Source organism: Scyliorhinus canicula, chromosome 3, assembly GCF_902713615.1.
Source record: "Scyliorhinus canicula chromosome 3, sScyCan1.1, whole genome shotgun sequence".
In the NCBI taxonomy this organism is placed as follows: Eukaryota; Metazoa; Chordata; class Chondrichthyes; order Carcharhiniformes; family Scyliorhinidae; genus Scyliorhinus; species Scyliorhinus canicula.
The window spans coordinates 203,207,588-203,224,722 of record NC_052148.1 but is presented as its reverse complement, the minus strand read 5'-3'; the positions used below and the strand labels follow the sequence as shown (position 1 = coordinate 203,224,722).

At 46.2% G+C, this 17,135-nt stretch overlaps 1 protein-coding gene across 2 annotated transcripts in view; it reads right to left on the bottom strand.

Moving 5' to 3' along the window:
- Window positions 1–17,135, bottom strand: part of tmem131l (transmembrane 131 like) — a 209,914-nt gene that overhangs the window by 9,694 nt on the left and 183,085 nt on the right. For both annotated transcript variants that reach the window (XM_038792026.1, XM_038792027.1), the window contains 4 exons: window positions 9,567–9,730; window positions 9,024–9,218; window positions 6,495–6,570; window positions 6,275–6,405 (listed from right to left, as the gene is read on the bottom strand). In XM_038792026.1, the coding sequence (XP_038647954.1) occupies window positions 6,275–6,405; window positions 6,495–6,570; window positions 9,024–9,218; window positions 9,567–9,730 (566 nt within the window). The remainder of the gene's footprint in view (window positions 1–6,274; window positions 6,406–6,494; window positions 6,571–9,023; window positions 9,219–9,566; window positions 9,731–17,135) is intronic.

Genomic DNA, 17,135 nt, shown 5'->3' with positions numbered 1-17,135 from the left:
CATTCAAGTCCCATAAGGATAAGATGAATGAAAATGAAAAAATGAAAATCGCTTATTGTCACAAGTAGGCTTCAATGAAGTTACTCCGAAAAGCACTTAGTCGCCACATTCCGGCACCTGTTCGGGAAGGCTGGTACCGGAATTGAACGTGCTGCTGGCCTGCCTTGGTCTGCTTTAAAAGCCAGCTATTTAGCCCAGTGTGCTAAACCAGCCCCATATGGGGATGGGGAGGGAGGAGCATCAGCGACTGTTGGACGAGATAGTTAAGGTGGATAGAAGATACTCTGTGGCCCCCATGGAGGAGTTGTTCGATGAATGAGAGAAGTTGCAGAGGCAGTTTGACCGGTTGACAACGGGAAGGGCAGAGGGTCTGCGAGGGATATAGTATTAGTATGGTGAGAAGGCGAGCCGCATGTTGGCCCATCAGCTGCGGCGACAAGCAATGTTGGGCATGTATAATGAAGCAGTGGAGAAGGGGTGGGCGTGAGAAGGAGTTATTGCCGGCTAAGCTATCGCTGGCATCGATGTTGCTTATCCTGAGAAAGGGGAAGGATCCATTGGAGTGCTAGTCCTATAGGCCCATCTCACTGCTGAATGCGTATGTGAAAGCCCTGGTAAAGGTATTGGCAAGAAGGTTGGAGGGGTGCGTACCGGTGGTGGTCTCGGAGGATCAAGCGGGGTTTGTGAAGGGGAGGCAGCTCTCTGTTAACATTAGGAGATTGTTAAATGTAATTATGACCCCGTCAGTGGGGCAAGTCCAGAGGCGATTGCGTCAATGGACGCAGAAAATGCCTTTGACCGGGTAGAGTGGATATATTTGTTGAAATCCAGGGGAGGTTTGGGTTCAGGCCTAGGTTTGTGGCGCGAGTTCGGTTGCTGTATGCATCCCCCATAGCAAGGCTGCGAACAAATGTGACAAACTCAGGGCATTTCGGGTTGCACAGGGGAACTCGGCAGGGGTGTCCATTGTCCCCGCTGTTCGCATTGCTGATTGAGCCCCTGGTGATGGCAATTCGGGCCTCGGCTGAGCGGCAGGGGCTTGAGAGGGGGGCAGGGAACAATCTATGTCATTGTATGCCAATGGCCTGTTGCTGTTCGTGACGGACCCGTTAGAAAGCATGGGCAGAATCATGGGCTTACTGGAGAGGGTTGGGGCCTTTTCAGGCTATAAATTGAGTGTTGGGAAAAGTGAGGTGTTTCCGGTGAATGATGCGGGGCGGGGAGAACCTCGGGGCCCTGCCATTTTTGGTGGCAAGGGAGCGGTTCCAGTACTTGGGGATCCAGGTAATGCATGAGTTGGTCACGATGCAGAGGTGAAACTTGGCGGGTTGGTGGAGGAGATTAAGGGGAACCTTAAAAGGTGGGATACGCTGCACCTGACACTGGCAGGGTGGGTGTAGGAGGTGAAGATGAATATACTGTCAAAATTCCTGTTTGTGTTCCAGCCCCTCCTCATTTTCCTCCCCAAGGCCTTTTCCGTAGGGTAGATGTGTTAATCTCAGCACTTGTGTGGCCAGGGAAGATGCCGAGATGAAGAGGTCGCTGTTGCAAAGGCCAAGGCGGGAAGGGGGGGGCGCTCCAGAATTTGTTGCATCGCTATTGGGCAGCAAATGCGGAAAAGGGCACTTTTGGAGAAAATGTTGCTCGCGGATGAAGGGAAGCATGGCAGGATTGGGGATCGGCCCAGATAAGTGCTTTTTTTCCGGAGGTAGAGGACAGGTGTGAGAGAAGTGGAAGGGGGCTAGCAAACCATGCTCCTATGTTCTGAGGGTGTGAGGAGTTGGAGTGCTTTTGGGAGGCGGTGTTGGGGAACATATCTAGGATTGCAGAGGTTGAGATGAAGCCGATCGTATGTTGCCGATCTTTGGGGTGTCGGAGTTAACGGAGCTGATGATGGGGAAATGGCCACTGTCGTGGCCTTCACCTCTCTCATGACCCGGCAGTGGAAAATTTTTAATTGAAGGTTGGCCATGCCACCGGGGATTATAGTAATAGAATTTACAGTACAGAAGGAGGCCATTCGGCCCATCGAATCTGCACCGCCTCTTGGAAAGAATACCCTACTCAAGCCCACACCCCCACCCTATCCCCGTAACCCCACTTAATCTTTTTGGACACCAAGGGAAATGTAGCATTGCCAATCTACCTAACCCGCACATCTTTGGACTGTGGGAGGAAACCGGAGCACCCGGAGGAAACCGATGCAGACACAGGGAGAATGTGCAGACTCCACACAGACAGTGACCCAAGCCAGGAATCGAACCTGGGACCCTGGAACTGTGAAGCAACTGTGCTAACTACTATGATACTGTGCTGCCCAATTGTGACATGGTTGGAAGGCTTGTACGAGTTTCTTATGTTGGAGAAAATCACATTTGATTAAGGATGAGGAGGATTTTGAGGTATGATGGAAGCCGTTCATAGCTAATTCTGAGGAGCTGTTTGTCGGGGCGGTGGAACGAGGGAAAAATGTACAAACATGTCAGATGTTAAGGCTGTGTTATTCTGTTGAATGCGTTTGGAATAAAAAAAATTTAAAATCTCTGAACAAGTCAATAATTTGTCTTCAATTCAATGAATTTAAATTTTAGAAAAAAGACTCTTAATTGGAGCCTCGTCAATACCTTCTGAAAGTCCGTATAAAGTACATTCGCAGACATCTCCGTCTGCTACTTTGTTAATTCCTAAGTTTCAATTAGGTCCATTAGGCAGTAACTACCCTTTACAAATCCAGATTCACTCTCTCTAATCAGCTGAAATTTGTCTAAGTGCTCAATCTGTCCATAATCATAGATTCCAATAACGTCCTCACAACACGTTTGGGATTAACAGGTCTACAATTTCCTGTTTTTTCTCTCTCTCCTTTCATGAAAAATTGAGTTTCACATACAATTTTCCAATACAAAGGGACAATCGATGGATCAAGAGAGTTTCTTAATTATTACTTGATGAACTGGGCATTTCTGTTCAAAAAATCTTTCTAATGGACAACAGAAACCTGAATTGAATACTTATTAAATACCAACTCTCAGTACTGCTTAGATTATTTAAAATTAAAACGCAAATACTGTAAAAGAAATTACAGCATAAACATTGACTGAAAACATAAAAACTATCAGAAGTTTGTAAAGAAAAGTAATTTGTAACTGAATCATATGCTATCTTGAATGGTAACAGTCCTTGCAAGGAAAGCAAGAGATTTTAGCGAAAGAAGTTTCTTCAGCGGCCTTGGCTAGACAATTCTCCTCAAGTTTTTAAATCATGGTATTTCTCACATGATTATCATAAAATAGATTCAAGACAGATTATGCCAACACTTCAAAAAAGGTTACATACCAATATTTGAATGCAGCAGGTGGGAGAGAGTGGTGATGCATTAAAGATGAAACATAACTGAACATAATTTAACAAGCATTTGGTTTAGCCAGCAGGCCAAGATTTTAAATCCAGAATTTAGTTACATAAATGTCCTGAGGCACAAACATACATCAGATATGGCATTAGTTGAAACTGTGGCGCAAACGAGGAAGTGATTTCCAAACCTTCGCCATGCAAATCCATTTTGATGGGGCTACCCGATAGCGATGTCCCGCGGCTGGTCACCCTCCGACCCCTGCAGTGCTGCGCAGATCAGGCCGCAACCACTGGATTTTCTGGGTCTCCCCCCTCCCCTTCAAGTACGGGGGTGGGGGCTACCCGACTCTCTCACCCCCACAAAGACCTCCTGAACCAAGGGACCACCTAACGAAAGGGATCACCCTCAGAGACCCCCTAAATCAGTATTTTCCAAACGTTTATTCCCGGAACCCACTTTCACCAACCGGCCAACCTTCAGGACTCACGCCGACCGACCTTCGTGACCCACTACGGCTGACCTTCGTTACCCACCATTTTCTCTTACAGATGAGTCTGCCTGCTTGTCACTAACGATCTCACTCCAATCACGTTCTTAGGAGAAGAGGGCAATGCGCATATCAGGCGCAGACTTCAACCCGTTCCTTTGTGCAGTCTTCACCTTTGTGAGGATGGAAAATCGAACCTTGCACATGTAGGGCGTTGTGAAGGGCAATAGCAACAAAATGCTCATTTTACTCAGCATTGGATACTCCAAGAAGGTGACATTCCAGAATGCTAACAGCCTCATGGGCTTTTGCTGTGTTTTTAATGTGCTGTCACAGGTCAGGTACATTTGGAGTCAGCTGTAAATTAATAACAGACTCTGGGGTCTCAACCTCAAAAAGGAATTTTTGACCTACCACTTCTTTCAAAATCTGAAACATCAATCAATTTGCCAGTACTTCCTTACATATAACACACATGGACTTTGCATCCTGTTTTGCATTGGAACAATTAATAAAGCTGCATGTCAAGAAATCATCTTTATGCTGCTTTGTTTCTAGTTTCAGCTTCTTCTTAATGGGCTCTCCACTAGAGGTCCTGGAGTTTACACTAGCACTGCTTTATCCTGCCATGGTCTCTTCTAAGCAGCTCACTCCAGCAGATTTAGTTGAGAGACCCTGGCCATCTCTTCCTTATTCTGAAACCATCCATTTTCAATTCTTCAGTGTTGTTGCCTTTCTTGCTGGCAGCTGCAAAGTAGAGGAATCTCTCCTCTGTGAATTTGCGCCCAAAGCAAGGACGTACAGGGCAAGTGATATCAGTGTACGTGCCGGGCACATGACCTGCTCACTGCAGCTGCTTCTGGCGGGACGTCTCAACGTTTAAAAAAAAAAAAAAAATTTGGTCCTGGGTAGCTTGCTGACATCAGACAGCGGTGATCTGCTACGCTGGGCTCCAGGTCTGTGCACAGCCGGATCCACTTGAGGAGGCACGCATGCACAGAACGGCCGGCTTTCTTGAAAGCCAGTCACGTCTTTGGGTGCTTCTCCTGCGAACAAGGACACCCCAACTGATCGCTCTGCGACCCTCCCGACATACACCCACAACCTAGCTGTGGGCACGAACCAGAATTTAATAAACGCTGCCCTAAATAAAGAGGCCCTCCCACAGACCCTCTAGAAGAGAGAGGTCTGTCAGGTAGCCCCCCTAGAGGAGTCCAGACAAAGGCAATGAAAAATGTTACCGCTTTAACACTCACCTGGGCAATGCACCTGCTGCCTCAGACACAGAAATTCAAACAGAATCAAGAGCTTTCCAGTCACCTCCCTTCACGCTTATGTATTTTGAAGTGTTCAGGAGAGTGTCCCTTTATTTAGGGGGTCCCTGTTGGGGGGAAGGACCCTCGGATGAACTTTGGGGGCCACTCTCTTGGAAGAATTATCCGCGAGGTCCACGTTTGTCAATAGCAGTAGTAATTCTTGCTCACCTGATTCCCGGCTCAGGAGACCGGAGAATCACGTGCCCGGAAAATAGGGGGCGCGATTCTCCACCCCCCACGCCGGGTGGGAGAATAGCGGGAGGGCCTCCCGACATTTTTCACGCCCTCCCGCTATTCTTACGGCGTTTTGTACGGCGAGCGCCGATTCTCCGAGGCCGATGGGCCGAGCGGCTGGGCCTTCACGCCCGTTTCAACACGGCAGCAAACACACCTGCTCGCTGCCGCGCTCCTAGCCCCGCCCAGGGGGGAGAATAGGCCCCGGAAGTGGGCGTGAAGGCTGCCGTGGGTCACAGCCTGTCCCACGGCAGCCTTTATGATTCTCCGCATTTGCGGAGAATCTCGCCCATGGTGCTGGGCCGGCTAAGTGGATGCAAATGGGTCTTAATAGCCTATTGCATATTCCCACTAGCACGGGGCACGAACCTTGATTCTGATGCCAGCGAGGGGCTGGAGCATTGGAAAAGAATGGCAATCCAAGGGCAGCATGGTAGCATGGTGGTTAGCATAAATGCTTCACAGCTCCAGGGTCCCAGGTTCGGTTCCTGGCTGGGTCACTGTCTGTGCGGAGTCTGCACATCCTCCCCGTGACTGCGTGGGTTTCCTCCGGGTGCTCCGGTTTCCTCCCACAGTCCAAAGGTGTGCGGGTTAGGTGGATTGGCCATGCTAAATTGCCCATAGTGTCCTAAAAGTAAGGTTAAGAGGGGGTTGTTGGGTTACGGGTATAGGGTGGATACGTGGGTTTGAGTAGGGTGATCATTGCTCGGCACAACATCGAGGGCCGAAGGGCCTGTTCTGTGCTGTACTGTTCTATGTTAACTTCAGTTTTCTCAAGGGTTAAATGTCATCAAATGCTGTTTTTTATCTTTAGAAGACCAAACGCATTTACTAACAATTCTAAATTACTCATTGCTTTCTAACGCACAATCTGCTTCTTACCTGGACTTTTCTTTAAACCTGCAGCGACTGCAGCGAAGGAGGGGCAATGGCTTTTATCTTGGAGAGTTGAGGGCTGTGGATCTCCTCTTAAATGTACATTGTTACTGGGCAATTGGCTGAAATGAGCAAGCCTTTTACAAAATAGAAAGGAAATATAAAATTCTAGCAACATTTTATATAATGTAACATTTTGTTTTAAAAAAATGATATTTATTGTTACCTCCTACGTCCTGGACTGTGAAGTTCTTGTAAAGTCGGGCTATAAAATGGAGAAGCCTGCTGGAAAATCCTCTCCCCTAAAGACAATATTTAAAATTTAAAAACACAGTATATGCAGGTGCACTTTTCTTGACTTAATTTATAAACAACATTAATTTTCAGAATTTTATAGATATAAGGACGGATTAAAGCCCAAAATCCAGGGTCCAATTCTGGGTGCGTATAGCAGTGTTTCTCGACGCCGCAGTTTTTATTTTGGTCTGAGCGGTGAACATCCCGCAGAGGCCACACTTGCCTCACTTCCTTTTTTAAATGCTGCTCCGATCTCTCGACCCGCCCTTGGAATCCTAAACGTGGCCTCTCGACAGCTCCCCCACCCCCCCCAACGAACTTAACTCTTAGGGGATCATCAAGCCCCCCCCTCACTCCACCTCTTCAAGGCAGGGCACCCCATGACCAGATCCATGGCAAGCTGCCACCTGTCAGTTGCCCTGGTCAGTGTGACCCAGGTACCCTGGCAGTGCCTCTGCCAGCACCAACCAGGCACCCTGGCAGTGACCGGATAGCAGTTCCAAGGTGCCAGGCTGGCAGTGCCAAGGTTCCCAGGTTCCAGCTTCCATAGATAATCATGGGGTGGAGCTTTCACCAGGATCTTGAAGGTATGGAAGGCAGGGTGTGTGGGAAAGAGTTCAAAGCGAGCAAGGTCTAAACTTTCCTTGTGGAAGCTGGAGAAATACTCCCGTTCCTATTGGCCCCGTTATTTTATTCAATTAAGGGGCAATTTAGCATGCCCAATCGACCTACCCTGCACATCTTTGAGTTGTGGGGGTGAGACCCATGCAGACACACGGAGAATGTACAAACTACACACGGACAGTGACCTGGGGCCGGATCGAACCCGGATCCTCGGTGCAGTGAGGCAGCAGTGCTAACTACTGTGCCAACGTGCCGCCCTCTATTGGCCCCAGTAGACAAGTTAAAATATCATATCTGATCGGGCTTCTTCTGGCCCCAGCTGCTTTTCCTGTTAACTTCACCAGCCTCCAATTCATGATCCTAATGAAGTATAGTTAGGGCCTGATTAACTCACTCTATCTCAATCTGAATATTTAAAAAGCTGTCACCAATGTTAGCTTGGTGGTAGTGCTGCCTGTTCAGAAGAACAGTCTTAAGAGGAATGGTATGTTGGAAGGAAGGTCTCTTGGCTGACTGTCATTGCTTGCCCACCTAATTTATATCAGGCAGGTAGAGCTAAAATCACCACTGATGTGCCTTAGACCCAACCTCAGAACAGCGTCACTGACTGCACCTGTGCACTCATTCCCCACAGCAATCATCCTTAGAAATGTCTTGGTGGCATGACTAATGCTAAAGCGAGGCTGTTTTGTGCGGCTGGCCAATACTGATTAGGAACAAGATTAACACCATCTAAACTCATTTCACAGATAAATAAACCTTCCACTGTTAGAACAAAAACAGAAAATACTGGGCAATCTCAGCAGGTCTGACAGCAGCAGTTGAGGGAGAGAGATAGGGCGCGATTCTCCCGAGTTACGAAAACGTGGGAAGCTGGCGTCAAAAACGGGCGCGTTTGACGCCAGCCTCCGCCCCCCCGACCGGGAACCGATTTAGCTCCCCGGTCGGGGCTAGTATCGCGCGGCCGTGAACTCCGGCATCGCGGGCTTAACGAATTTCGTTAAGCCCGCTAGCCAGAGTTAGCGACGGCTGGCGCGTCAGGTGACGTCAGCCGCGCATGCGCGGATTTGACGACTCCAACCCACGAATGCGCGGATGACGTCATCACGCATATGCGTGAAACCCACGCATGCGCGGGCTGGTATGCCCCTCAGCCGCCCCGCAAATGGATCCAGCGGGGCGGCGGAGGGAGAAAGAGTGCGCGGGGTAAGTACCCGCTGCCTGCGATCGGTGGGCACCGATCGCGGGCCCATGGCACCCTTGGCACGGCCGTGGTACTGCCATGCCAATCGGTGCCATGGTTCCCCAGATCGGGACTTTACGGCCGTTTTTACGAACGGTCAGACCAGGTGTGTTTTACGTTCATAAAAACGGCCGTAAAGGCCTTGGAAATCGGCCCATCGGCCAGGGGTGAATAGCTGCTCGCCGTAAAAAAACGGCGAGCAGCGATTCGTGTCGGGGGGCGGCCGTGGGGGGGAGAGAATAGCAGGAGGGCGTCGGACCAGCGTGTCCGTAAACATTTACGCCGCCCGCTATTCTCCGAATTTTCGTGAGAGCGGAGAATTGCGCCCATAATGTTTAGAGTCTGGATGACTCATCCAGACTCGAAACGTTAGCGCCATTCTCTCTCCACAGATGCTGTCAGACCTGCTGAGATTGCCTATTATTTTCTGTTTTTGTTTCAGATTCCAGCATCTGCAGTAATTTGCTTTTGACTTCCACTCTTCAGGCTGGGAAGCATTTGAGCAGAAGTCTGAAAGGCAAAAATCTACCATCTAATCCAGTCTTGAATTATAATTTACAAATAAGAATGTATTTTAAAGTCTTTACTTACTCTGTGCAGTGGAAGATACAAAGTGCAATTTGGCATTGATACTTTGATCCTTTTCTCCCTCAGAACTACTGCTGCTCCAGCTTCCCCAGCTATCACGGCTTGCTCTCACGCTATCCGACGAACTGCCAGAATCAGAGCTGGATTCACCAGAACGTACTTTCCCAAGTAAAACCTTCCAATTTGGACAACAGTGCCCTAAACAAAGACCCAGCACAACACTTCAGCAATGTTCAGCAAAAAAGTTATTTTAATTCATCAAGATTTAAAGCTTGCAGTGTTATGCATGGAACAAGCTTAATTTAAAAATGATCAGTCTAGTGAAGGCCTATTCTACGTATTAAGACATCTACAAGTTAAAGTTACTGTGTTTAACATTTAACTGTGCTGTTACACTGTAGAATATGAGCTTGAATTAGGAATATGAAATACCTCCAATTACAGTATTGACTTAATTAAATTTATCCCATTATAATAGAGCTATTTCAATTTAGGCCAGCTGAACATATTAGAATTTCAAGAAAAAATAACAAGCTGCATAATTACCATTTTCTGCCTCTTTAAGATAAAAGTCAGGTTTTGTATATATATTAGCATTTTCCTTTTTGCCATATTGCCACACTTTCCTAGATCGATCCTGAACTTTATCTTCTTTTTGTCTACGATTGTAGGTCCTCTCGCTGTGCACACCACCTGTCTGCTCAATTGACCTAGCAAAAAAGAGTCAGATATTTCAAATTTAACCAGTTCTGAGCACAGCTTCTAACCACAAAGCAAATTTTAAAAATTATTCTTTGTTTAAAGGTTAGAAATTAAAAATCATTAGTCGTCTATAATCTACATACGGTGGATCTCCTGCTCATAGGTGCAGTTTTTGCGGGACATCAGGTAGGTTTTACCTCCACACTGCTTCAGGAGGCAGTCACACTTAGGTTAGCAAGTAGTACAGGTCTGGTTAGTGGTCAGGGTCAGGAGGGATTGACTGTCTGTCAGGTGAGGAGATCCCAGGTTCAATGCTGCAAGAGCCTCAACCATTGCCCTAATCCAACAGATTCACAGTTCTAGCAGTCTGTGCAGACGAGAGCAAAAATCTTCAGTGTGGATAAGCAAACTGACTTTGACATCATGGCTATTCAAGTGGGATGAGTGAAAAGGAATGAGGTAGTGCTGGGAGACAGTATAGTTGGTGAGGAGGGAGGGAGTTGGGGATGGGCGGAAGAGGAGATAAATTAATAAATACTGTTCTCTACATTTGGGACTAGGTAGCAAGGATTGGACTTCCTGTCTGTTACCAGGATTAAAGCTGGAAAAAAAAAAACTGGGTGCGGGAAGGGGCAGGATCCAGTGGTCATGGTCCAGGTAGGAGACAACATAAGTAGACCTAGAAATGAGGTTCTGCTCAGAAAATTTGAGTTAGGGTCCAAAATAAAATGCAGAAACTCACAGGTAATAATTACTCGATTGGCTTGCTTCATGGGCACTGGCACCGTTGCTGGAAAAAATGGGAGCTGTTCTGTTCCGTTGGTTTCCACTTAAAGTGGGCTGGGACAAGTGTTCTGGTGATCACCTAACTATGGCAACAGCTGGGCTTTAATATAAAGTAGGTGTTTGAGATAGAAAGATTCAGGGGAGGGCATTTCCAAAATCCCAGCTGTCTAGCCTCGGATGGCACAGTTGTTAGCACTGCTGCCTCACAGTGCCAGAGACCCAAATTCAATTCCAGCCTTGGGTGACTGTGTGTGGAGTTTGCACACTCCCCCGTGTCTGTGTGGGTTTTCTCCGGAGTGCTCTGGTTTCCCCACAGTCTAAAGATGTGCAGGGTAGGTGAGGTCTTCTTTTAGAGGGTCGGTACAGACTCAATGGGCCAAATAGCCTCTTGCTACACAGTAGGGATTCTATGGTTCTATAATGCTCCCCCCTAACTGCCCCAATATTTCTGTAGTTAATAATTTGCTCAAATGCATCCTCACTTCCACTTTTGATGCCCTACGAGGTGAGGTCAGAGAAGCTGGGGTTGAGTGAGGAGAAATTTGATAGAGGTGTACAACATAATAACAGGTAATGTAGATAAAGAAAAGTTGTTCACAGTAGCTGATGGGATTAGGGGACACAGGTTTAAGGTTTTGGCCAAGGGACATATGTGAATGAGAGGAAGAACTTATTTTTTAATCAAGTGCGTGGCAATGACCTGGAACTCAGTGGTATGAGAATGGTGGAAGGGGAGATTAATTATTTCAAAAGGAAATTGGATGAACACCTGAAGAAATAAACCTGCAAGGTTACAAAGCTAGAATAGGGAAATGGGACCAACTGGATTGCTCTACAAAGTTGAGTTTACTGGACTCCTTATGTGCTATTATGACTCTATGAATAGGGCAGCACGGTGGCCTAGTGGTTAGCACAACCGCCTCACGGCGCTGAGGTCCCAGGTTCGATCCCGGCTCTGGGTCACTGTCCGTGTGGAGTTTGCACATTCTCCCCGTGTCTGCGTGGGTTTCGCCCCCACAACCCAAAAATGTGCAGAGTAGGTGGATTGGCCACGCTAAATTGCCCCTTAATTGGAAAAAATAATTGGGTAATCTAAATTTAAAAAAAAAAAAATGACTCTATGAATAATCCCCAATAAAGCCATTACACTTTCCCGCCCTGGCAATGTCTGCTGTACATCCATTCTCTTGACTTCAAAAACAAATTTGAATGGGTATAGCGGACAGATATGGTTTAGCATTTACTGACAGATTTGCTTGGAACACATGAAGCACCATCGGGTCCTTTTATAAAAATTATTTAATGGGATATGGATGTCATTGGCAAGGTTAGCATTTGTTGCTCACTCCAAATTGCCCTCGAGGTGGTGGTAGCGAACTGCCTTCCTGATCTACTGCAGTCCACCTTCTGTGGGCACTCCGACAGTGCTGTTAAGAAGGGAATTCCAGGACTTTAATCCAGTTGGAATGTTTCCAAAGTAGGATGGTGTGTGGCTTGGAGGGGAACTTTCAGATGATGCTGTACCCATGCATCTGCTTTTCTTTTCCTTCCAGGTGGTAGAGCTTGTGGGTTTGGAAGGTGCTGTTGAAGCCTTGGTCAGTTGCTGCAGTGTATCCTAAAGATGGTACACATTGCTGACACCGTACATCGGTGGTGGAGGGAGTGAATGTTTACTATATGCTCACTCTTGGGGTTTCTTTACTACAAGAATAGCAATTAACCTTGTCCTACTGCACAGTACTAGATCTAAAATATCCTGTTCCCTCGTTGTTTCTTAATATACAATAGAAAGCTACCTTGAATGCATTCCATAAACTCCCCCCCTGCACCATTACGATAAATTTGGTTGCCCAGTCTGTATAAAGATTAAAGCCATCCCATAATTGCTTTTGTTACACGCACCCTGAATTCCCTGATTTATACGCTACCCATCACTACAGTTAATGATAGGGAGACCTACAAACTACACCCACTAGTGTATGTTTCCCTTTGTTTCTTAGCTCCACCAAATAGATTTTGCATCTCCATTTTTCAAGCAACGATCCTTTCTCTCCACCAGGGCTACCCCTCCTCATGTTCGATTTTACCTATCTCCTCAAAATCAAATATCGTGTGATAGGGAATTCCCAAGCTCATTCACTCTGCAAACACATTTCTGTAACAGTTTAGATCAAACTCATTTATTTCTATCTGTGCTATTAATTCTATTTTTGTGAAAATGCTTCACTTGTTGAGATACAGTGCCTTTAGCTTTAACTTTTTGCTATTTTTGACTGATGTCACTGTAGTCACTAATGCCCCTTTGTTAAGTCCTCTGTACCTTTCCTAATGCATTCGGCTTATTTTAGCCAAATCCTTACTTTACTATACAGCCTTGAGAGTTCTATTCATTTTAAATGCAGTAATTTAAAAAAAAAATTAGATTACCCAATTCATTTTTTCCAATTAAGGGGCAATTTAGAGCGGCCAATCCACCTACCCTGCACATCTTTTGGGTTGTGGGGGCGAAACCCACACAAACACGGGGAGAATGTGCAAACTCCACACGGACAGTGACCCAGGGCCGAATCTGGGACCATGGCACCATGCGGCAGCAATGCTAACCACTGCGCCACCGTACATTTAAATGTGGCAACAATTTATATAAATATAGCATCTTTAATGTAAGAAAATGTCCCCAAATTGCTTCATTGGTGAGTTATAAAGCGAAGATTAGTCACTGAGCCCCACAAGGTGATATCAGGGCAGGTGGTCAAAAACCTGTTAAAGATGCAAGTTTCAAGAAGCATTGTACAGGAAGATAGAGAGTCAGAGAGGTTTAGGAAGGGAGTTCATAAACTTAGGGCCTAGGCAGCTGAAGGAATTCCACCAATGGTTGAGCAATTAAAATTAGGGATGCTCAAGAGGCCAGGATTAGATGATTGCAGATATCGTGCAGCATCGTGGGACTGGAAGAGCTAGTGAGGGGTGAGGCCATGGATGGATTTGAAAACGAGAATGAGAAATTTAAAATCAAGATATTTCTTGGCTGGAAGTCAGTATAGGTCAGCGAGCACAGGGATGGTAGGTGAATAGGACTTGGTGCAAGTAAGGACACAGGCAACAAAAGTTTTGGATGACTTAATGTTTAGAGAAGATAGAATGTGGAAGACCAGACAGGAGTAGTCATGTTCAGAAGTAACAAAGGCATGAATGAGGCTGTAATTCCTGACAAATGCCAGGATTAAGAACATGTACTAGGGGCTAGAGAAAACCGTGATGTGTGTGTGTGTGTGTGGGGTGGGGGGGGGGAGCAGGGAAGGTATCCAGTTGTCATGGTTCATGCAGGTACCAATGACAAAGACAGCGCCAAGAAAGAGAGAGGGTGCTGCCCATGAAAGGGGTTGTGAACGTTCGATATCTCCACCACAAGGAGCTGTCAAAGCCCAGAATTGAATATATTTAAGGCAGAGGCCAACAGAGTTTTGAGTACACACATACCTAAGGGATATGAGGTTAGTGCGGGAAAGTGGAGTTAAAATATATGTTCAGCCATGGTATTGTTGATTGGTGAAGTACACCCAAAGGGCCAAATGGCATACTCCTGCTTCTTTTGTACATATTCTTATTCATGGGTAAAGGGATTTGAAAGTTCAAATAGATATTTCTCTGGAAAATGCGAGCAAATAAAGTTATAAAGGCAAGTATTTCCAGACTTCGGAAATAGGGGCATTTAACATGGTAAAGAAGAATCAATTTATACTAAACAATAGTTAGGATACTAAACGTAGAGCGCAGTTTCAGGCATCCTATTATGGAAATTACATTCAAGCTATAGAGCGCATGCAGCATAGATTAATAAAGATCATGCCAGAAATTATTGCAGTTTTAACCAATGGAATAGGGGAGATTAAGGCAAAATTTTCAAAGAGTCTTTCAATTATAAAGAGATTTCTTCATGAATAGAGAAAGATATTGGGCAAGATTTTCCGGCTGTGCCTGCCCAGCGACCGGAGAATCCCGCCTGAGGTCAATGGCTTTCTCCGTTGTCTGCATCTCACCGTGGCGATCTTGAAATGAAAATCGCTTATTGCCACAAGTAGGCTTCAAATGAAGTTACTGTGAATAGCCCCTAGTCGCCACATTCCGGCGCCTGTTCAGGGTTGCGACGGGCGGGACAGAAGAATCCAGCCCATTTTGGCTGGCTGAGAAAATAAGTAGTTAAGGGATTTCACCCTAAAATTGTCACTCAACAAGGAGGGGAACTAGGACCAATTTCTTTACACAGAAATTTTCTGAAGTGTGTAATAATATCATCTCACAAAGAGAGGCTGAGACAGAAACCAATTTATGGAAAATTGAGGAACTATTTGAAACAGAGGAAGCTTCAAGGCTGTGGAGAGAAATCAACATAGTTGGACTAGTTTTGGATTACCTGAGCCAAACACTATAGGCCAAAAAGATTCCTTAGAACATAGAACATAGAACGATACAGCGCAGTACAGGCCCTTCGGCCCTCGATGTTGCACCGACATGGAAAAAAAAAACTAAAGGCCATCTAACCTACACTATGCCCTTATCATCCATATGCTTATCCAATAAATTTTTAAATGCCCTCAATGTTGGCGAGTTCACTACTGTTGCAGGTAGGGCATTCCACGGCCTCACCACTCTTTGCGTAAAAAACCCACCTCTGACCTCTGTCCTATATCTATTACCCCTCAATTTAAGGCTATGTCCCCTCGTGCTAGCCACCTCCATCCGCGGGAGAAGGCTCTCGCTGTCCACCCTATCTAACCCTCTGATCATTTTGTATGCCTCTATTAAGTCACCTCTTAACCTTCTTCTCTCTAACGAAAACAACCTCAAGTCCATCAGCCTTTCCTCATAAGATTTTCCCTCCATACCAGGCAACATCCTGGTAAATCTCCTCTGCACCCGTTCCAAAGCTTCCACGTCCTTCCTATAATGAGGCGACCAGAACTGTACGCAATACTCCAAATGCGGCCGTACCAGAGTTTGGTACAGCTGCATCATGACCTCATGGCTCCGGAACTCAATCCCTCTACCAATAAAGGCCAACACACCATAGGCCTTCTTCACAACCCTATCAACCTGGGTGGCAACTTTCAGGGATCTATGTACATGGACACCGAGATCCCTCTGCTCATCCACACTACCAAGAATTTTACCATTAGCCAAATATTCCGCATTTCTGTTATTCTTTCCAAAGTGAATCACCTCACACTTCTCCACATTAAACTCCATTTGCCACCTCTCAGCCCAGCTCTGCAGCTTATCTATGTCCCTCTGTAACCTGCAACATCCTTCCGCACTGTCTACAACTCCACCGACTTTAGTGTCGTCTGCAAATTTACTCACCCATCCTTCTGCGCCCTCCTCTAGGTCATTTATAAAAATGACAAACAGCAACGGCCCCAGAACAGATCCTTGTGGTACGCCACTCGTAACTGAACTCCATTCTGAACATTTCCCATCAACTACCACTCTCTGTCTTCTTTCAACTAGCCAATTTCTGATCCACATCTCTAAATCACCCTCAATCCCCAGCCTCCGTATTTTCTGCAATAGCCGACCGTGGGGAACCTTATCAAACGCTTTACTGAAATCCATATACACCACATCAACTGCTCTACCCTCGTCTACCTGTTCAGTCACCTTCTCAAAGAACTCGATAAGGTTTGTGAGGCATGACCTACCCTTCACAAAACCATGCTGACTATCCCTAATCATATTATTCCTATCTAGATGATTATAAATCGTATCTTTTATAATCCTCTCCAAGACTTTACCCACCACAGACGTTAGGCTCACCGGCCTATAGTTACCGGGGTTATCTCTACTCCCCTTCTTGAACAAAGGGACCACATTTGCTATCCTCCAGTCCTCTGGCACTATTCCTGTAGCCAATGATGACCTAAAAATCAAAGCCAAAGGCTCAGCAATCTCTTCCCTGGCTTCCCAGAGAATCCTAGGATAAATCCCATCCGGCCCCGGGGACTTATCTATTTTCACCTTGTCCAGAATTGCCAACACTTCTTCCCTACGCACCTCAATGCCATCTATTCTAATAGCCTGGGTCTCAGCATTCTCCTCCTCAATATTATCTTTTTCTTGAGTGAATACTGACGAAAAGTATTCATTTAGTATCTCGCTTATCTCCTCAGCCTCCACACACAACTTCCCACCACTGTCCTTGACTGGCCCTACTCTTACCCTAGTCATTCTTTTATTCCTGACATACCTATAGAAAGCTTTTGGGTTTTCCTTGATCCTACCTGCCAAAGACTTCTCATGTCCCCTCCTTGCTCGTCTCAGCTCTCTCTTTAGATCCTTCCTCGCTTCCTTGTAACTATCAAGCGCCCCAACTGAAACTTCACGCCTCATCTTCACATAGGCCTCCTTCTTCCTCTTAACAAGAGATTCCACTTCTTTGGTAAACCACGGTTCCCTCGCTCGACCCCTTCCTCCCTGCCTGACTGGTACGTACTTATCAAGAACATGTAATAGCTGTTCCTTGAACAAGCTCCACATATCCAGTGTGCCCAACCCTTGCAGCCTACTTCTCCAACCAACACATCCTAAGTCATGTCTAATGGCATCATAATTGCCCTTCCCCCAGCTATA